This window comes from Phocoena sinus, chromosome 14 (assembly GCF_008692025.1).
Source record: "Phocoena sinus isolate mPhoSin1 chromosome 14, mPhoSin1.pri, whole genome shotgun sequence".
NCBI lineage: Eukaryota > Metazoa > Chordata > Mammalia > Artiodactyla > Phocoenidae > Phocoena > Phocoena sinus.
Genome location: NC_045776.1, coordinates 59,618,066 through 59,640,166, shown reverse-complemented (window position 1 = coordinate 59,640,166; position 22,101 = coordinate 59,618,066). Strand labels below are relative to the sequence as shown.

The 22,101-nt window shown below is 39.4% G+C and overlaps 1 protein-coding gene and 1 long non-coding RNA gene across 4 annotated transcripts in view; one reads left to right on the top strand and one right to left on the bottom strand.

Annotated features, from left to right (window-relative positions):
• Nucleotides 1-3,554: 3,554 nt before the first annotated feature.
• TWSG1 (twisted gastrulation BMP signaling modulator 1) overlaps nucleotides 3,555-22,101 on the bottom strand; it is a 34,367-nt gene continuing 15,820 nt past the window's right edge. Inside the window, exons 3-5 of one of the 2 annotated variants that reach the window (XM_032603266.1) lie at nucleotides 16,985-17,084; nucleotides 8,392-8,658; nucleotides 3,555-6,905 (exon numbers count right to left, since the gene is read on the bottom strand). In XM_032603266.1, the coding sequence (XP_032459157.1) occupies nucleotides 6,724-6,905; nucleotides 8,392-8,658; nucleotides 16,985-17,084 (549 nt within the window). In that variant the 3' untranslated portion in view covers nucleotides 3,555-6,723. The remainder of the gene's footprint in view (nucleotides 6,906-8,391; nucleotides 8,659-16,984; nucleotides 17,085-22,101) is intronic. The other variant, XM_032603267.1, reaches the window with a different exon arrangement.
• LOC116739134 lies at nucleotides 7,416-11,237 on the top strand. 2 transcript variants are annotated; one of them, XR_004345469.1, is made up of 4 exons: nucleotides 7,416-7,812; nucleotides 7,905-7,953; nucleotides 8,032-8,089; nucleotides 10,854-11,237. It is a non-coding gene; the product is annotated as an uncharacterized LOC116739134 (long non-coding RNA). The 2 variants fall into 2 exon arrangements; XR_004345468.1 differs by having other exon boundaries at nucleotides 7,416-7,953.

The window sequence follows — 22,101 nt, the reverse complement described above, 5'->3', positions numbered from 1 at the left end:
ACACAAGCTTTTCCTCCAAAAGGACAAAACGTAGGTGGAAATGGGCCACCACGAGTGAACCAGACGTAAAAAGTTCAACCGCTGGAATTAAATGCATTGGAACACTCCTCTGGCAAAATCTTTGGCTACTACAACCACCTGTGGTATCGCCGCCTTACTGACCACCGATGTCCTTAACCGTCCGACTCATACACACGCTGAGGGGCCCTCAGAATAAAGTCCTTGGCGAAAACACTCAGAAACGCTGCTGCTTCCTGTCAGCCAGGGTCTGTGCCCCAGACCAGCTCAGCCATCAATTCTACCAGTACGTGCTTTATTCCCCAAATACCCATAGGCATGAGTTTCAAAAGTTTAATTACCAATACTCCAATTTATTTTCTTAAAAAAAAAACCCAAACCTGAAGAATCTACTAGCAGTATCTGGAAGAAGATCTCCAGATACAATCCAGGGGGAAAGGCCACTTAAACAAGAGGCAAACCCCAAATCGTCAAGAAAAATATAGAACGTGATCCTGAACTTTGTCCAAAGGCAGGGAATACAAGATCAGACTCAGAAGGAACATTCAACATAGGTGCTTGTACTTGACACCGAGGACGTAAAAATAAATAACCTGTTTTCCTGAGTTCCCTGCAGCCAAAGTATTGGATCTAACAAAGTTCTTAAATTTTTTGGCTGCCCACATTTAGCACCTACTATCTATCTGGATACAGGAAATTAAAAATTATAACAAATTATTACTGCATTACCCTTTTGTGAATTATGAATAAGCTTAAAATAACAGACAGTACAACATACAGCAATTGAGGAATAAGTCCTTGTTGATGAATGTTTATAATGCCCTTTATTAAAACTCAAAGCACATCTTTTTATCCTCAGAAAATATATCACGTGCTTGAGAGTCAAATCGGCTTTCAGAAAAGTTCTTTTCAAACTTTGGCTGAAGGACTATTTCTTTTTTTTTTTTTTTTTTTTTATTTATTATTTATTTTATTTATTTATTTTTGGCTGCATTGCATTCCCGTTGCTGCGCGCGGGCTTTCTCCAGCTGCGGCTCGTGGGCTGTAGGCACGCAGGCTTCAGTAGTTGTGGCGCACGGGCTTCGTTGCTCCGCGGCATGTGGGATCTTCCCGGACCAGGGCTTGAACCCGTGTCCCCTGCATTGGCAGGCGGATTCCCAACCACTGCGCCACCAGGGAAGCCCTGAAGGACTATTTCTTGACTGATTTACTAAATTACATTAGTAAGAACTTTTCCCATGTCAGGCAAGTACAGAATATTAACTGCCTGACCTCGAATGAAAAATTGCAGGTACTTAAATGTTTTAGCGTGCAGATTTTCTGTTGTTTCAGGGTGAGATGAGGAGGCCTGAGGCGGGCCTGGTGGGGTGAGCAGGACCAGACTGCGGGCCTGAGAGCCTGCTGAGGAGCTGGGCCTTTATCTGAGTCCAACGGGGAGCCACCGTTTCAAGCAGAAATCTGATAGGATCTGCTAGGTTCATTCATCCATAACACAGTCTGTGCTGCCCTCCAGGGCGCAGGGGACTGTGTTTAGGGCGGCAATGAACAGAGAAATAAGGCCCCTCCCTTATGGGCTTCCAACGCTAGTTGAGGAGAAGAGATGATTAACAAGAGGCTGGTAGACACTTTGGGGGGTCACCACCTATTAAAAAACTGGAACAGGATGGGGGTCACAGGCAGGGGCTGCTGCTTTAGAAATGGTGGCGGAGATGGTATCTGAGCTGAGACCTGAGTCAGAACAAGGAGCCGAAATCTGCAGAAAGAGCTGGTGCAGCAGAAGAAACAGCTCCTGCAAAACCCAAGGGTGGAGTGAACCTGGTGTGCTGCTGAGGGGGCAGGGCCAGCGGTGGGGGTGGGCGGTTGGAGGAAGGAGAGAAGGTAGTGTGAGCAGCGAGGCTGCCAGGGCTGCAGCTGAGAGGCCATAAACCCGGGGCACCACGTGTCACGTCTCCTTACTTCTTTAAATCAAAGTCTGACTCTGAGCCCCAGAGCATCCAACGTTTGCCTGAGAGGTGGTCACCTGTCCTGCACCTCACAGAGCCCTAGGGGCCAGTGTGGGTGCCCTGGACAACCAGGGCTGGGCTGCTCACATCCCTAAGCTGAAACCTCGAGAAAGAGGCACCTGCAGGCTCAGGAGCCTGGCCCCCTGTGTGAGCTGCGGCCCGCCCAGGGCTCCAGCCTCGTCCAGGGAGAGTGGAAGCTGGCACAGCCCCGCGGCCAGGGAGGTCCAGGCCTCTTCCGAGGCCCTCTCTTCACTCTCAGGCTGCCAAGGCACTCACTCTCTCCCCTTCCCCCAGCAGAATCCCTGGGAGCAGGTAAGGCTTTTGGAAAACAAAAGCAGGTTGTCTGTGTGCCTACCTCCTACTGGGCAACTCAACCCTCTGGGGCAAAGGAGCACAGAGGCCTTGCTATCCGCGCGGGGCAGGACCACCCCGACTTCAGTGTGAAGCGGTAAGCGGAGAGGGCAGGAAATATAATCCTTTCTGCTGTAAAGATACTGCAGTGGTGACTGTGTCTAACTTTTGTGCTACCTTCAGTCAAATGAGGGCATTTCTGCATTTTCCCAGCTTCCTTCTGCGAGTCACAGCACGCCCGGGGGAGGGCAGAGGTCTCTTCTGTCTTTGCTTCTGCACTGAGGGTTCTCATCTCACAAGCCAGACCTTGCAGCTGTTGCTGCCTCCATTCTTCCAGCACAGACTTCAAAATAAAAAGATGTAAAATGAATTTATTTTCTGTTGGTTAGGAAAAATCTCTAAGGGCTCAAAGCCGTAACTCCTAAACCACAGGCTGCAGGCGTGCCCACCGGCTCCATGGACTAAAACGCCGGGGGTGGAGCTGACGGGCATGGGCACCAGCCTGCCCACGGTCTGGCCCCTGCTCACTCCTCAAGCTCAGAGACCCCCTCCACCCCCAACTCTGACCCTCTCTCCCCTCGGCTCCACACGACTGCCCGCCATTCGGAAAGAACATCTTTCCGAATCAAATGAACTATCGTTCTTGAAACTAATCTACCCCTCAGGTCCATCATCCCTGAAGTCACTCAGGCGGGGAACCTGTCCTCTTGAATTTTCCCCTCTCCAGATTCCTCCTCCACTAGGCTGTCAAAACATTCTGTGAAATAACACTGATTTCACGACTGTACAGCTGAGGGCTTTCAATTCCAGTAACACTGCCCTTTGAGAGTCAGTGCTGGAACGGCTGGGAGTCTCTTCCCACCTTGTTCTCTCAGTGACTCCTCCCACCACCAGGAAGTTCTTGTGAGGCTGGCTGGCATCACAAGGCCCACAGAGCAAGCAAGGAGAAGGTACGTACTTTATTTCAAAGGTTTCCCCATATTGGAATAAAGCCCATGAAAAAACAGAGAGCAAACTGTGAAAGATCCTTTGTTTCAGCAGACTCTGTAGGGACGTCCAGAGAGGAGGCATGCCTGGGCTGATCCCTTGGACAATAACCTCACTAGACAGAAATGGCAAACTTATTTTGGTTTGTTATACTGAAGTTAACAAAAACATGGCACACTCATTTTAATTTTTTATTAAAATACTTTTTTGTTTATAGGAACAACCAAAGAAAAAAATACATAATTTTATATATTGTAGATCATGTAAAATACAATAAACATAAAGTCTTGGGAATGCAGAATAGATTAAAAAATCTTCAACGAAGATTTTATTAAAAACAAACTTTAAATATGTGGCTTATTTATATTTACCTCATTTTTCAGAAGTCTTAGTTCCTTTTCTCCGTTTTGATGTTATTCTGATTTATAAATAGTTATTCAAATATTCTAACATTTTATCAATTTTGTTTTCTGAAACTTTAGAAATCATATTTCTAAATGAAGGCCTCTCTTTTATAGCATCTCTGTAAACAAAGACATTGCATTTGAATTATCATTTGATTTGGTGCCACTGTTATGAGTACAGTTTCAGTAATAATTAGATGTTATGGGGGAGACAGGAAAACCAACAAACAAGGACGTGTCTTACCAGAGGAAAGAACCTTTTGTATATGGCTTTTATAATACCTACAGACTTAAGATTTAATGTTTTGGATCCAGTTATAAGAAAGGTAACCTAACTTTTTTTTTTTTTTTTTTTTTTTAATTTTATTTATTTATTTATTTATTTATTTATGGCTGTGTTGGGTCTTCGTTTCTGTGCGTGGGCTTTCTCTAGTTGCGGCAAGTGGGGGCCACTCTTCATCGCGGTGCGCGGGCCTCTCACTATCCCGGCCTCTCTTGTTGCGGAGCACAGGCTCCAGACGCGCAGGCTCAGTAGTTGTGGCTCACGGTCCTAGTTGCTCCGCGGCATGTGGGATCTTCCCAGACCAGGGCTCAAACCCGTGTCCTCTGCATTGGCAGGCAGATTCTCAACCACTGCGCCACCAGGGAAGCCCAGGTAACCTAACTTTTGATTAATTTTTTTTTTTTTTAAATCAGAGCTTCGGTATAGAAGTGAATTGTGCTTGGAATGGTAATAGAAGGTCTAAATTTTAGTGGGGCTATCAGTTTCCCAAATGTTATACTTTTAATTTGTAAAAATATTGTTATTCAAAACCTGAAGTATATTATAGAACTGGATATGGAATCGTTTAGGTGAACGCTTTCTTTTAACCCCTTCATAAGACAAAAAATTAAGTAAAATTTGAATATACAACTTACCATTATATTTAGGGATAATTTCTATTTGGAGAAATAGAGGAAAGAAAAATCAGTTAAAACATAACATGGTTCAAGAAATTATTCTCCCAACAAGAGATATTACATTTTAAAATTTAATAATGAATACCTAAAAAGGAAGATAAATGCAGTTTTAAAAAGTTTGTTGACATATTTATGGAAACATTAAGTATGTTGTCAATAAACACAAAAGCATTCCTCTATTCCTAAGTATAAATGAGTCTGAAAAACAGCAAAGTTGAAATGAAGCAGCTGGCTGCAGACTTCTTAAAATTATCTCGTAAATTCAAGAAAACCTTCAGTTTTATAGGTATTAATGAAGAAAGGGAGCTAATGTTTGTTTTCAAGGCACTCGTAAAAAAAGGCATTCTAGGTAAAAGTAAGAAAAGGACATCCCAATGTTTTCCCATCCAAAAAATACATCCATGAGCTAAATTTCAACTTTTTAAAAGGCTAAAAGTACCTTGAGTGTTCATTAGAGTTATCTGAAAGAGCAGAAAAGGTGTCAAGTCTTTACATTTTATGATAATCACAATATTACATATGATCTTGTAACTAACCATTGTCCAGATAATGAATACAAAGAGCATTATCTATTTTTATATACTACAGTATTTAGATATACAAAGAGGTATTCCTAAAAGTTACTTAGAATTCAAATACACACTATTTGAGAAATTAGTAATTTTGTAAAGCTAAGAGTCTCTGAATATAAATATGTACGTTTCAGGTTCATGCTTGAAGATGGAGATTTTATTACCACGAAGGGCACATACTATTTAAACTTATCTTCATTGAAACATTATATAAAAAGCTGCCCAAATGTTCTGAAGTGTGTTTAGAGTTAATGTCATCTTGAACAGGGAATTTTGCGGGGGTGGGCGGCAGTTCACAGTCTTAACCTCCTACTGTGTGATAACCCTTGTTTAACAAGAACACCTGATCTATATACAAACCTAAAGGAAAGATTACAAAATAACAACGTAATGAATGTAAGTAGTTTTAAGTTTGCTTCCACTAGAATACCGGGCATTTTCAACCCTCCCCATTCATTCCTGGAATTCTCTGCTTTATCCCCCCCAACCACCCGTGCACTGGAGAAGGTGGCGCGACGGCTGAGCAGCCTCATCCCCACTGGCCAGCTAGCCACAGCCCTGCCATTTCCATAAAATTTCCCTGGAGTCCGCTTGGCAGTGGCTTCCCTTTCCTGGAGCTATTTAAGCTGGTACCTTAAGTCAGAGGAAAGCTCTCCCTTCTTATATACCCTAGCAGTGTATCGCACAGAGACTCACAGGTGTGCCCTGCAATTCTTGGTATGGATGCTTCATCACTACCCACAGCAGTACTCTGGGTCGGGGATGGAGGAGGAGGAGAAACTTTCCCTACAGCTTTGTCGGTATGTGTAGCGTAGGGTGGATTCGGCTATGGAAGTGTTTTAAATTGTAAAATACAGTAAGCATTTACCTTCTAAAACCAACATAAAGAGGTCTGAAATTAAGCTTTTTATGGTGATTTTTTGGCGAGAACACAGGGTGATATATTTGGATATCTACCCTACTTATAGAACAGGTAAATAATACCAGGCACAGTGAAAAATGGCAAACAACTCTAAAAACTCAGTGTCCTAGGAGTAGTTACAATGAAGAAATCATAGCCTATGTTAACATGCTGTAAACCTTCAACACAAAAGGCTTCTGGAATGTGACAAGAAAATGACACCAGGCTTTGTGTTAGAAACCTCTCCTCTCTCAGGGTGTTCTCTATGCACTTGCTTCTCACGTGATCAAAGCTGTACATGTGTTTAGAAGAAAGGGTTTATCGCTACCAGCGGGCAGTAAGATCAATAAGAGCAGTTATAAACATAATTTAACACAATCCCGGATTCATCATACTTTAGAAGTAACTCAATCCAAACTCTTCACATCTTCCTAACCTGCTGGCATTCAGGTGCAACCAGTAGACATCACTGAATAGCTTTTCATACCCTTGACTAAATTGCTTTGGTGTGCATACCATTTCCTTCTCTAAAACATGCAGTTCATACATTTGACAGTTTTACTACCATAGTCGATACACTCTGGACCAATGCACTCACAGCAGGCGTTATGGAACCAGCGATATTTGGATGCCCCCATGGACTCACAGGATATTTTACACTGATGTATGGACATGCAGTCATCAAAATAAACCACAGTACACATGTGTTCTGAAAAATAAAAGATTAAGATTTTAGCACAATAAATAGGAAAAGCAGGAAAGGCTTTAACACTTAGCTGAATGTTATTAACAGTTATTTATCTTAGCTCTCTTGCTGCTAGTCTGCCCAGGACAACAGGTGAGGTGTGGGGAAAAAAGATCACATCTGTTAATCACATTGAGAAGGGAGTTTCCCACTCCAGCTCGGACACAAAGGGCTTCCTTCACCACTTCCTCAGATGTTAGACTTGGGTCTGGGCATTTCTGATAAGATTTCCATAAGGAGAGAATTCTCCAGCTAAAACAAGTTTGAAAAACAGTGTTCTAAATTTATACTGAGAATTTACAATAAAATAAGGTAATTCAAATGATGCAATGTGATTAGCAATGTGGCACAATTCAGCATTAGCTATTAGAAATTATCCTGGGTGGTGTTTCCAGGAATTAGCTTCCTGCTTATTAGATCATGAATTTGAATAACCTTTGAGAAAAATTTATGAATTATTTAATATCTAGCATATTGATTATTTACATTTTAATAATGGGAAAGTGGTAGCAAACACATTTCGGTACATTTTTGATGTTTCCCAAGATTTATAATTTGTCTTATAAAGTACTTTAACCTGAGAGGAAATAAGGATTCTTATTCTTTATCAACAAAAGCTGTTTTGCTTTTACTATTGATGGCCAAAGTTCATACGACTTTATAGACAGGGTTGTAATGGAGGGCACAACAAAAAAGCCAAATAAGAAAGCACAAATTATACTGTTTATATATAACTCATCTCATATTTTAAGAAATAACTGCAATATTCATAATTGTCTTATTCTTCCACAGTGAAATTGTGTGGAGCCTTTAATTTGAAAACATCACAGACATTATGAAAATTACATGCCTTTTACATTCCAAAGTTAAGGTATGACCTGTGTTCACTAACAAATGTTCCTTAACATGCTTCTCCAAGTTGTACACGTCACTCTCTCATTCAGTGTCCCTTCTGACCAACAGCACTCATTTGCAGAGCACTGCCTGGGGTAAGGCTACACTTGGAAATGAGGTAAATGTAATACCAACTTGCTCATTAACAAATTCAGCTGATGACCTGGCAGCATTCGTGGCACTAATGCTATTATAGAAACCTTACCTCCTAGGACACTCTGGATGTTACCTGACGATGAACAACTCTGCATAAGGTAAGCAGCCTTGTTGCTATCTCATGAAAAGAACAATGAAAGCATAATGCAAATAAATATCAAAATTAGAACCTGGTTATCTATTTTCCAACAGAACTTCTATCACCAGAAGTCTGAAGGAGTTGTGAGAACAACTCCTCCTTGTTTACTCAGGGATTGGGGTTATTAAAGTCCAGAACTTACTTAAGACTATACACACTCAAAACCAAAAAGCTACTCTAAAAGATAATGTTAATATAGGCTTCACAGACCACAGAGAAAGTGAGGGGGGCAAGAGAGAAAAAGCCAACTTTGGCAGTTACCTTTGTCACTGGAATAAGGTGCATGAACATTATTGCTGGGAACAGACACGTTTTGGTGGTGTGGCTGGTTCACAGTTTCTAAAAATGAAACAAGATTCTCATGATGTGAAAGTTCTTCTGCAACAGGGAAGGAAACAATGTTCCAGTTCAACTGAGTGTCTCCTTCTGTGAGTGCCCGGAAGAGAGAAGGGATGGGTTCATGAAGCTCCTCCACTGTGCTCTTTGAAGTTGGAGGCGTGTCACTGTAGTTTCGAGGATTACACATACCTGGGGGGGGGGGTGGCGAGGAAGGCAAAGAGAATAAAATTTCTTTTTCTCACTGACTGTCATGAGATATTCTTAGGTACTGCCTTGCAATCCAAGCTCCAACATATTAAAATCAGGTGCCTTCTAACACTGTACCTAGATACCTTCCTAGGTTTTTTGCTGAGAGGGCCTAGAGGCGATGACACCCTAGTAGCACTGAGCACACCAAGTGCCCAGATCTTGTTTTCTAAATACCCATCCTTGGCTAGGAGGAACAGAGCTCCTTGGGGGAAAGACTGACTCCAGGGCTGGGTTAGGGAACGTCCGAAATGACCCTGGAACACCTTTCTGTGCCAGAAAGTAAGGCAGTGATCAATGAATGATGGAACACGTCAAAACAACATAGGAGGCAACCTGAAGGGGCTCCCACTGGCCAAACTGACAATTTTAACATTAAAATAAATAGTGATAGTAATGGATTACCACCCTATGAATAAAATAGGGATTGATGAGTCTTTATATTATAAATAAAAGAATAAAAAAATGGAAGAGAAGGGAAAGCTCTTCCTTTTAGCAGAGTGCCAAAGGATAAATGTAGACGAAATGAAGGAAAGAGTAAAGCACCATTTGGCAATCATCGTAGAGGTGTTTGATCAGATGGGAGTTGTCAATGGATGCTAAGGCTGGTGGGTAGAGGTTGGATGAGGAGCATACTGATGTACTCTTGGAAAACTGTACAAAATACTAATCAATTACAAAGGGGTTAATGGTGACTTTAATATGGAAAAATCTGGCAGACACCAATGTGCCCAGATCAAGGTTGTTTAGCAGTGATGGGACATTGTGTGTAAAGCTTGCTTTTATTCTAAAGTTTCAAAAAAAGTCTCATGGGAGTGTGTGCCCATGAGTGTGCGAGTGTGTGTGTGTGTTGGGCAGGGAAGGGAGAGGGCGAGAGCCAGAGGTACCAAGCAACGGAGCAAATGCAATAAAATGTTAATAACTGGGGAGTCTTTTTACCCTTTTGGCAAATTTTCTCTACATTTGAAGTTGTTTCAAAATGAATTATTAAAAAAAATTATTTTTAAAAGAGAAAACAGCAGAAGAGAATTAGTCACTATAGAAAACTTCGAAGGAGTTTTTTTTATAAAGGAGAGAGCTGTGGAAATGTTTAATGAGCCCCAGCCTTCGAGCTGTCCCGGTTGACACTGTGTGGAGCAGGAAGGAGCGATCCCAAAGAACCTCACCCAAAATGCAGTTCTGTGAGCTAACTAAATGATTACTACCGTGTTAAACCACTATGTTTTGGGGTAGGTTGTTTACTAGCAATAATAACTGAAACAGAACCCTCTGGATTTCCTTTTGTGAACATTTCACTTTTAAAAGCTAAATTATGTTTCATTTTTGTTTAGCAACTACTAGGTCTAATATGAAGTTTTTCCTTTTCCTCACATTAAAAGTTTGAAAAGTTATACCAAATTTATAAATTCCTGTACTTTATAAATTTAGGGAAAAGGAAAAACTCTCTCATGTGTGTTCCACATTTTGTTAGTTTAAGGAACAAGGCAAGAGCTGAGGATAACAGGTTGTGCATACCATTTGTAATATCTTTCAATATACCTCAACTTTTATGATTTAGACTGTGTGAGAGAATCACAGATTCAATGGTCAAATTGGACTCCTTTACTCATAAAAGAGGAAAAAGGCCCAGATAAGTTAAATAATTTGTCCAATGTTATATAATCTAGGATTAGAGACAAGATTATGATTCAGCCTGATTTTGTGTCCACTGCTCTAATAATCACATTCTAGAAATAATCTTTAAGTGCCACTGAAAAGCAAATAATACTTAGAATACTTATTTTATGCAAACATACATAATATATTCTTCTGCCAGACTCTATAATGAATAAAAACTAGTAATTAGAGAGGAAAGGGTGAAGAAACGAGTCCAACTGTTAGAAGAGCTAAACTCAACATCTACTGAGGCTTTGAAAAAACTTCAGTGCTCATATCCGGGGATTCCATTACATTAAAAAAAAAAACACAACAAACTTTTTTGGAGTTTTGTGCATTTAACAAACTTAGGCCAAAAGCATTTTTCATTTAAATCTCAAAACACTGCATTTAAACCAGGAAGCCTGAAGTAAACAGTTGCTAGGTAATATGTTTCCATGGTATCATTATAAAATTTTTATCTATCTTCTCTTTTTAATTAGGCTCTTGTCCAGAGGTCATCACTAGAGGTTCTCCTAGGCAAGCGGATTCTGTTTCTATTTCCACACTAAAGCACTCTTCAGGTTCTGCATTCTTTCAAGGGTGGTGAACCATGGACTCTGCTCTTCGAATGAAGTGTGGAAGTTATCCTGCTCAGTAAAAGTAACCTTTTCATTTTGTGGAAATTCTTTAGTTGTCCATTTTCGCTATGTAAAATGGATCATTTTCTGGTTGGAGTTACTAACCACCCATAATTTAAACCAGTTAGTAAAACCTTTCTGGGAAGCATCTCACCACTGCCCTGAAGTTTATCATTGTTAGGGAGCTTTTGTTTAGCTGACTATAAAGTTTATTTTGGAAGCTGTCATTTCTCTTCATTATCATTTTCTTGAGAAAGTTTGTTCCTTTGTGGCATTGTTTCACTACCAACATTTACATACTAATTATACTAAAATTTTTCAAGAAATTGGCTCTGCACATGACAGCCTGGGAGGACAAAAACCAGGAAACAAATGGCAACAACTGAAAAGGCAAGCATCTCAAATCCTTTAAGTGCCCAGAATCCCGATGCGACTTCTTTCAGTGAGCCAGAATTCATGACTATTGTGTTCTTGGTCTACAACAACTAAATACGAAGGGGTTTTTAAATCTGTGCTTAATTCTTTTATAAATCTGACCTGTTTCATCATACATTTGAAAACTAAGGATATGTCAAGTTAGAATTTACTCAATGAAACCACATTTTAAGGGTAGAAATTAAGACTAAGGGGAAAAAGGGTTATTCCTTTCTTTTAGTGTGCTGGTTAGACAGCAACAATAGAGTCCAGAGGAGCTTACAATGAAAAGAGCATTCCTTTCCCCTCCTCCCACCCGAAACTGTACTTTTAAAGTCTGTTCTAAGTTTCTCTGGTGGTTACTGCTACAAGAATTTAAGTAAAAATGATTAATGTATAAGTAGCAGTAAAAACAACCACAGACATTGCCTATTAATCTTCTTACATGAAAAATGAAGATTAAGTTCATTTATACTAACCCCATCTCTCTCCCATATTTCTAATAATTATATTATTCTAATACTATTATTTGTTTCTTTTGTAATCTTAAATACACTTAAACTTCTCACTTTTATTCCACGTTGCTTCATTTCCTCATTTGCAGATAAGGATACTGTTGCCCTTTCCACGTTCCCTACCCAACTTCTCCTGTGACATCAACACATTTTATAACTATTACACATTCTGTTGCCTATGCATAATGAAATCTTGTCTTATTAAACACTGATTCTGCACGTTGAAAACCAGCAAACAGCAGCTACCTTCACATGACCCCATGAACACTGCTGACTGCAGAACAGATACTATGATAGAATTTCCTTGTCCAATGTCACACAACCAAAGGAAAATATTTCTAATTTCAAGATGAAATGAACTTTTCTTTGAACTCCATAAAATATTGAAAACCATTACCTATGAGGTCTTCTTCGCAAAAAATGATTAAACCTGAATCTAACCAAACTCTCATAATTAGCTCCAAATTACTGGAAATACGGAGAGAGGCACAAGTTAAATGGTATCTCAAGGAAGCAGACAGTCAAATCCTGAATGTGGGATATTCTACAGGAAAACTGATACTATTTCTTCAGTATGTCAAATGGCATGAGAAAAAAAAGAGGGGGCCAGTCTGGATTAAAGGAGGACTCAGACGCAGAAACCAGATATAACACAAGGACCTTGTCTGGATCCACTTGAACAAATTAATTATACACACACTTTTGAGAAATCAGGAGAAACGTGATCATGAACTGAATTTTAGATTAAACAAAGAAATTATTGTTAATTTTGTTAGGTGTCATAAGGCATTATGATTAAAAAGGCAAGTGTCTGTATTTACTTTAGAGATTGATATTGAAAAATGCAGGAGTAAAAATTATTTACTGTTTCTAATTTGCTTTTTTTTTTTTTTTTTTTGCGGTACACGGGCCTCTCACTGCTGTGGCCTCTCCCGTTGCGGAGCACAGGCTCCAGACGCGCAGGCCCAGTGGCCATGGCTCATGGGCCCAGGCGCTCCGCGGCATGTGGGATCTTCCCGGACCGGGGCACGAACCCGCGTCCCCTGCATCGGCAGGCGGACTCCCAACCACTGCGCCACCAGGGAAGCCCCTAACTTGCTTTTTTGTTAAATTAATTTTTATTGGAGTATGGTTGTTTTACAATGTTGTGTTAGCCTCCACTGCACAACAAAATGAATCAGCCATACACATATGGATATCCCCTTCCTTTTGGACTCTCTTCCCATTTAGGTTACCACAATGTTACTTGCTTTTTAAACACTTTCACACAAAGAAAGAGAAAGGAATGAAAAAGGATAGATGAAACAAAGGTGGCATATTCTTGACAACTGCTGAAGTAGGTGACAGGTATATAGGAATCATCGTGCTATTCTCTCCACTTCTGTGTATGTGTGAAAACTTTCAAAATAGAAAACGAACTGCTATATTTAATTCCTTTATGGACTAATATTTTCTTGTTGAACTTTTGTTTTTTCTTGGAATTTCTATGCTTGGAAGTTTCTTTTCTTGAGGACCATACATAAACTTTCAGCATATCTTGAAAAATCATTCTGCTTCTCAAGTACATGCTTGATATCCTATGGAACTCAGTTCCTTCTCAGAGATAAGACCTTCAGAACCCTCACTTCTTGCTTTGGTCAGGCTAGTTGTCTCCTAGGTCTCTGTGCCATTGATGCTTTAAATCTGCTGTATAATACAGAAAAAGCCTTTTTGGTGGGAGAGAGCCTGCCCCTCCTGGGGTAGGCAATTCTTGGATCCAGCAAACTAACCAGTGCAGAGCCAGACCTCCTCTCTCTGGCCAGTACACCCCGGGAGGCAATATATTCCTCTGCCTTCACCATCCTGGGGCCATGTACCAGACAACTAGGGACCACCCCTACAGCTCAGAGTCCACCAAAATTATTCAGACTAGCCACTTCTACACTGCTTGCCCTGCCCCACCCTGCCTTTCCTGAAGAAACCCCAAAAGAAGACTGCCAACACTTTCCTCTGCTCCTGTCTTTCCCACTTGACCAAAACCTGGCACTTCCCCTGGGACCCTGCGTGGCATGCAGTGACCCCTCCCTGAGACCTGGGAGCATGATGAAAGCTGTTTCCTCAGCTTCTCCTGTGTCTCCTCTATGGCTGCACCTGACTGACCATCATATGAAATAACAGTTATCGTTCTACAACCATCCTTAACTCCTGGTTAAAGCTATTGTTTCCTTCAACCCATGTTTTCCTCTTTCTTGGTCTTCTGCCCTATCTTGTTTGATCAATCCCCTATTACATCTTTAAAACGTGCCTCTCACACATCATATTTTAAAAGTGCAACAGAGGATCGTTTGGTTTGAACTGGATGTTGGATATGAGGAAAGAGGGGAATTAAGCACCAACCTATGGGTTGGGTAAATGACGGTGGGGTGGATTTAAAAACCATCATCACTAAGGAGGCCTAGGAACAGAAGGCCAGGGTGGATCTTCAATGCGCACACTGGAACTGTCGAAAGGGGCAGTGGGTCTAGTGGTGGAAGTGAGACGTTGATTCAGGTACTGAAGCTATTAATAAATGAGGGGGAAGTGACTGAGGATACAAAGATAACAGGCAAAAGGAGGGATAAGAGATGGAAAAATCCAATAAAATGTGTTTTAAAGGAGTTGGAGTTTCTGAAGGAGAGAGGAAGAAGTTCAAAATCCATCAAAATACAGTGTTTCCAAGTCCAGTCAAAATGTGCTGGAGAATTGGTCTAGGGTGATACCAGTGGAGATGAAGAGATGTGCCTCATTGGGGGGAATGCAAACGATAAACCCCTTTGGAAGGAGAATTTGACAACATCTAGCAGTATTAAACAGAACTGACTATCTATACGAGGTTATTCATCATACTATTATTTGTAATGGTACAAGACTGGAAGCAACTACATGTCCACCTAGGGATGAATGAGTATATAAAGTGTTACTGCCGACAACAGGGCTTTAGGGAGCTACCAAAAAATGCTATTAATGTGGAAGAAATTCCAGAACATTCAATTAAGAAAAAAGAAAAAACAAGACACATTAATGTTTTATGTAACAAGTGAATGTTTTATACAACAGATATAAATGTATAAGATGTATATGATGTATATTTATAAGATGAGCCCAGGACCACCTGTCTGAAACCAACAAAGATGACAGAAGTCATGTCAAAAAGACTCAAGAGCCAAGTTGAAGAGGCTCCTACTAACCAAAGATGGGACAATTTGAGCAAAAAATAATAATAATGACAACAACTGATTAAAACGCCAAATATATATAAAAAATCCATGGGTGGAACCACTGGGTGAAAGACTGGTGGGGACTCACCATGAAGTCGTCAAACCTTCGCCATCTGAACCCACCCACCAATTTTAGCAACACTGAAAGCGGGACGACAAGATACTATTAATGGGGACACTGTACACTGCACCCCGCCTCCCAAAACTAAACCTGAGTCCGATCAGCCTTTAGATCTACAGGAGACAGAGAGGACAGGGTAACAAGTTAAATAACCACAGGAAGCAATCAGGCAAATCCAGAAAGTGGCATGTTTTCCATCACAACTCACTAGTTCCTACAACAAGTCAATGGAATTTTAAAAGGTGATGAGGGGAGGAGGAACAATAAAAGAAATCTAACAATTAAATATACTAAGCGGACTCTGTTGGATCTTGCTTTGACTAAAACAACTATAAACAACCTTTAGGCAGCTAGGGCAATCTGAGTAGGACCGGGTATTAGATGCTGAGGAAGTATTGTTAATCATGTGGTACTGACATTGTGTTATGTAAGGAAATTTACTCTTTTTTTGAGAGGAATAACTAAAGTAGTTTGGAGTTGTAGTAAAACTATTTATTTACTTTATAGTCATCCAACCAAAAAAGGCAGGGATAGACACATAGATGACGAGTGGAACAGGTATGGCCTTGATGCTGGGGCGCAGGTACATAGTAGTTCACTGTGCTCTCTATTTTTGTGTACATCTGGAAAAGTAAAAACAAAACAAACACACACATACCCAAAACAAAGCCTGAGGGTAGAGATCCAGATCTAAAAACCACAGGATTTGAGGAATATGCTGGACAGCAAAGATGAAATGAGCTACGGCTGTTACTCTTAAGAGAAAATCAGAAAAGAGAAACAGATTCTCTTTATAGCACAGAGGATCCTATCTCAGTCAAATGAGGAAGGATTCTGAGAAAAGGGGACAGCTGAACTGCAGTTTTAAAGGGTTAAAGAGTTAACTGGTCAGAGAGAGGATGAGTGGTTCTCCCAGCAACAGTCTGTCCACGTAAATTTTCTTTCCAAAACGCAAATGATAGCATTCTATAAACATACTCTTGCACCTTGCTTTTTTTTTTACGTAATACATCTTAGAGACTGTTCCTCAGAAAGCCCTTAAAACAGCTTTTGGTTTCTCAAGGATCTTTGTAATGAAGTCGTATATAAATGAAGATAGTCTATTTTTATTATGCTAAGTACCTATTTTTACCTGTGACAATACCACATACTTCTTATAAAAAAATATCAACAGGGGATTTCCCTGGCAGTCCAGTGGTTAAGACTCCACGCTTCCACTGCAGGGGGCACGGGTTCAACCCCTGGTTGGGGACTAAGATCCCATATGTGCAGACAAAAGAAAAACAAACAAACAAACAAACAACTCGGCTCTCTGCCAAGCCCAACTCCCCCCGAAACCACCCCCTCCCTGGCCCCTCTCATTAAAAAAAATAAATTAATCTAATTTAATTTGCATGGCTTTTAAAAACATATATATAACAACAGTATAAAAATGAAAAAGTAAAAAAACCCTGTTTGTTCCTCCACTCCTACTTCCCAAGAATAAGAGCTTTTAATTTCCTCCCAGACCTTTTCTATAAAAATACATATATATGTAAATACTATTAAATACAAGCAAATGCAATAATATATTGTTCTATACACCTACAGTATCTTATAAAGAACCTAGTCTAGGCACAAAAAATACATTTATATTATTTAAAGTCTCTTAAAGTAAAGGATTCTGTGATGTGAAATATTAAGAAACTTTACTGTATGTCAACTTACCAACACAGTCACAGCACTCATCCCAAAGCGTCCCGAGACACAGCATACACTCCTTACAGCAGGAACAATTTCCTTCTCCAGGTCGACACTGGCAGAGCTCCTAGAAATGAGACAGATGTTCAAATTTTAAATTCCAAATAACTATATTTAAAATTGTTAATTTTCTGCAGCATAAAAACTCTATAATATTTACATTTATAGTAATTTACTCTTGGCACAATTTTTTTATTCAACATCATTAACTATTTGTAGGAACATAAATATCTACAAGGTAGATAGATTTACATTTAAGTACTACTAGATCTAAGTAGATTTAGATTTTCTTTTGGACACATTCAGAAAACATATTTTGGATCCTTTTATCTTATTTTGAAACAAAATGAAAACATTTTACTTTATAACCCATAACTTTACCCCCCATACTACCTCAACGAATAATTCAGCATAAGAACGAAACTTACTTTCCAGCTATTAGATTCACTGTCCAAATTAATCTAAATGCATGGCCAGCCGACCTGTAGTGGGAGTTGTGGTTTCTCAATATGTAAAGTGTGAATAAAAGCATGTTTTAAAAACTATTTTCATTGATCTACAATATACTGAAACAGTGTGCTTGGCGTGGCAGTCTGTTTACAAAGAAGGCAGTGATTCTTCCCCTCCCCATGTCACCCTCTTTGCAGCTCCTCTGATCAAGAGACAGGGTCTATTTCCAGACCCCTTGAATGAAAGTGATCATGAAACTTGCTCTGACCAACAGAATTTGGTGGAAGTGATTTAGTGTCAGTTCTGAGTCTGGGCCTCAAGAGGTCTGAAGTGTTTCCACTTGTTCTCTTAGAACTTTGCCCAGCTGCCATGTGAAGCCTGGGAGAGGGCCACATGGACAAGTCCGTCCATCTTGAAGCCATCCCAGTTCGGCCAGCCTCCAACTAACTCAGCAGCTGACAACAGACACAAGAATGAGCCCAGAAAACCCACCCAGCTGATAGAGGCCAAATTGCTGACCCACAGAAACAAGAGCAAAATAAAGTTATTGTTTCAAGTCAGGAAGCTTTGGGATGGTTTGTTACTGCACGAAAACTAATTAACATGGCTTGCTTTGTACATGAAGCTTCAAGGTAATTCCTTTAGCCTTCCCTCTGTCCCTCCCCTGGCCACCAGAGAGTCACTGCTAAACAAACCCAACCTAAAGGGAAATTCCGTGGCCACACGGCTCAGTTGGTTTTCCCTGGTTGATGAGATATTATACATATTTTTAAAAAGTTAAACATGCACATAATATTTATCCCTATTAAATTCATCTTATTATGTTTCTAGACGACTGGAGATAATCATTCTAATGTGACATAATTTTTTGCAAACTGGTATTTTTCCAGTTTTAGTGAGAAATAATTGACATACATCACTGTCTAAGGTGTACAGCATGATGGTTTGATTTACATTTATTGTGAAATGATTACAATAGGTTTAGTTAACATCCATCATCTCATATAGATAAAATAAAAAGAAAAGAAAAAATATTTCTCCGTGTGATGAGAACTCTTAGGATCTACTCTCTTAACAACGTTCCTATACATCATATAGCAGTAGTGACTGCAGTCACCATGTGGTACATTACAGCCCTAGTACTTATTTATCTTATAACTGCAAGTTTGTACCTGCTGACCGCCTTCCTCCAATTCCCCCTCCCCATGACCCCATTTCTGGTAACCACAAGTATGATTTCCTTTTCCATGAGTTTGTTGGGGATTTTTTGCTCTTATTTCACTTAGCATAGTTCCTTCAAGGTCCATCCATGTTGTTGCAAATGGTAGGATTTCCTCATTTTTTATGGCTGAAGAGTATTCCATTATATACATATACCACAACTTCTTTATCCATTTATCCACCAATGGAAACTTAGGTTGTTTCCATATTTTGGCTATTGTAAGTAATGCTGCTATGATCATGGGGGTGCAGATACCTTTTGGAGTTAGGTTTTTGCTTCCTTTGAATATATCCCCAGAAGTGAAATTGCCAGATCATGTGATGGTTCTATTTTTGATTTTTTGAGGAACCTCCAAAATGTCTTCCACAATGGCTACACCAATTTACATTCCCATCAACAGTGCACAAGGGTTCCCTTCTCTCTACACCCCTACCCACACTTGCTATCTCTTATCTTTTTAATGATGGCCATCATGGCCATTCCAACAGGTGTGATGTGATAGCACACTATAGTTTTGATTTGCACTTTCCTGATGATTAACGATATTGAGCATCTTTTCACGTACCTGTTAGCCATTCATATATCTTCTTTGAAAAAATGTCTGTTTAGGTCCTTTGCCCATTTTTAAATTGGATTCTATTTTTTTTTGCTATTGAGTTGTATGAGTTCTTTATATATTTTGGATATTAACCCCTTATCAGATATAGCAACACTGACATTTAATTCCTTTTCTCAAAAAGTCCCCTAGCTATTACACAATTACACAGCACTTTCAAGAATCAACACTTGCTGGGAATTCCCTGGTGGTCCAGTGGTTAAGACGTCACAATCCACTGCAGGGGGCCCAGGTTTGATCACTGGTCAGGGAACTAAAATCCCACAAGCTGTGTGGCATGGCCAAAAAAAAAAAAAAAAAAACACTTGTGCTATGCTCTAATTCATTAGTTTGATATCAGTATATAGCTGTGACCTAATATATGTAAATTATAATATTTTAGTACCATGGAATTCTATACTTGGGCCACATGCATGTAATGCACACCTTGAGTAACCTTGCTAGGCCTGATGGAAAGAGAGGGACTAAAAGGGCACGGCCTTCCTGAGAAGTACAGGTGCTTCATCATAAAATTGGTGATGCCTGATTCACACCAACTCAAACTTACTTGGAAATTTAGAAAAACAGAGCTGCCAAAGCTGTATGTTGTGACTTGTTGCTCCATAAAAACCTGTCTGTCGTCTTTGGAGTGAGAGAACATTTTCTTAGTACACATTTTAAAAAAAAATACCATCAGAATTAAGGATATTGATACTTTTTGTTCTTAAGTTTTTTTTTTTTTTTTTTTGTGGTATGCGGGCCTCTCACTGTTGTGGCTTCTCCCGTTGCGGAGCACAGGCTCCGGACGCGCAGGCTCAGCGTCCATGGCTCACGGGCCCAGCCGCTCCAAGGCATGTGGGATCTTCCCGGACCGGGGCACGAACCCGTGCCCCCTGCATCGGCAGGTGGACTCTCAACCACTGCGCCACCAGGGAAGCCCTGTTCTTAAGTTTTAAAAAGGTTGCAACTTAGTCACAAGAAATAAAGTTTTTTAAAATTTTAATTTACATTATCCATAGAAAATATTCCTTTACTATCTTGTGTAAATTTACATTATCTACATAGCTCAGGAGAAACATATTAGGAAAGTAACAAACTTATTCAAAGAATAAGTCTCTCCTTTTTCCTATCACAGCTTTCAAATGGTAGCCTGTTAAATTAATTACTGTATATTATGCTAAATAATTTTAAAATGAATGTCGATTTAATGGACATTAGAGAAATCTGAGTCTTTAAAGCATTCATTCTACCTTTTAGTGTCAGGTTTTTGTGAGGTGTTTTAAACTGGAATGAAAGGGTGGACGATAACATCAGATGACTGCTAACTAACGGAAGGTTAAAACTCAGACTATTAAAAGGTACTTGAACTTGCCTTATCTACCCCTTAAGATTAAATGTATTTCACACCCTCTTAATAGATGCCTATCCTGTACTTTTACATGTCAGTGTGACAGAACAATGCACTGAAGTAACATGCTTAATGACTTTTAATTTACTGATAGAATACAAAGTGAGAAGCTCTAGGAAGCCGAGACATGGGAGAAATGACTGAAACACAGGCTTTATTACTATACCATTAAACAGACAAAAATCCAGGTTAAGACTTCATTGGTAAAAATTACTGCTAAAACTGGCTGAATGCTAACTAATATTTTCTTTCCATCTTACTACAAAATAGAATGAAAAATCTGTCTTAATAAAGCCAATTTGATTTCATAAATTATGAGATTTCAGAGAGTAAATAAGCTTCAAAATGTACCAAACAATCTGTATTCTTCAAAACTCACGCAAGCATTCTTTCCAGGAGATTGGAAAATAATGGAAACGAGCTCCTCAAACAAACTTTTTAGCCAGTATTACACATTTAACTTCTCAATTTCCAGGAGAAAAATAATACACAGGCAAAGTTAACATATGGCATTTTGGATCTCAAAAACCTCACTGCAAATCTAAAGAGAAAAAATTTGTGGAAATGATTTGTTTTGTTTCTATGTTCTCAAGTCAAAAAAGGAAAGGAAACAATGAATTTCTATGTGTAAATAATTATGAATAACAAACGTGTAGCTCATCAAGAAATCCATTACTTTCTATTCACTTTATGTGTACTTCTGAATCACACTATTAAATAAGTTTGGTCATAAACACATTTGGAAATACATTTTAATTTTTTTGACAGCTAGCAAACTATGGTTGGGAAGAATGTTTCTAAATATAAAAAAAAAATTTTAAGGTGCTTTGAAGTCACATACTGGAAATACAAAAGAAAGAAAACACACCAAAACGTAACTATGAAGAATCAAGGATCACAGAAAAACATAAAAAATTACTCCATTTAAATTAAGTAGAATCTTTTCTTCAGGACACTTAAAAAGAAATCTTTACTTTAGCTGTTTTATTTATGAGAACATAAATGAATCTTCTATAACTAGAAAGGCTTTGCTAAAGAGGCTAGAATCAAGATAAAAGGAATGCTTTAAATTTTTAAGAGTTTTTTTTTTTAAATCATAAAAGACTTTGAAAAAAATCTACCAGAGTAGAAGGAAAAAGCACCCAAGTTCCTCCCACTTCGGTAAATTCCTATGCGTTTCTAACAAAATAATGATGGCGCACTCCCCTGATTTAAAAAGTATTTCCCTATTGTATCAATAAAAATCTGTCAACATAACGGCTCCATAATGGAACATATTATGTACCAAAGTTCAGAGGCAGGCCTTAAATACTTCATCTCTTTCACAGCTTGTCCATGTTCTCATTCTGTATCACCGCCTTCAGAAACGTCATTATTATATTCCCTGTCACTATTACTTCAAAGTCATC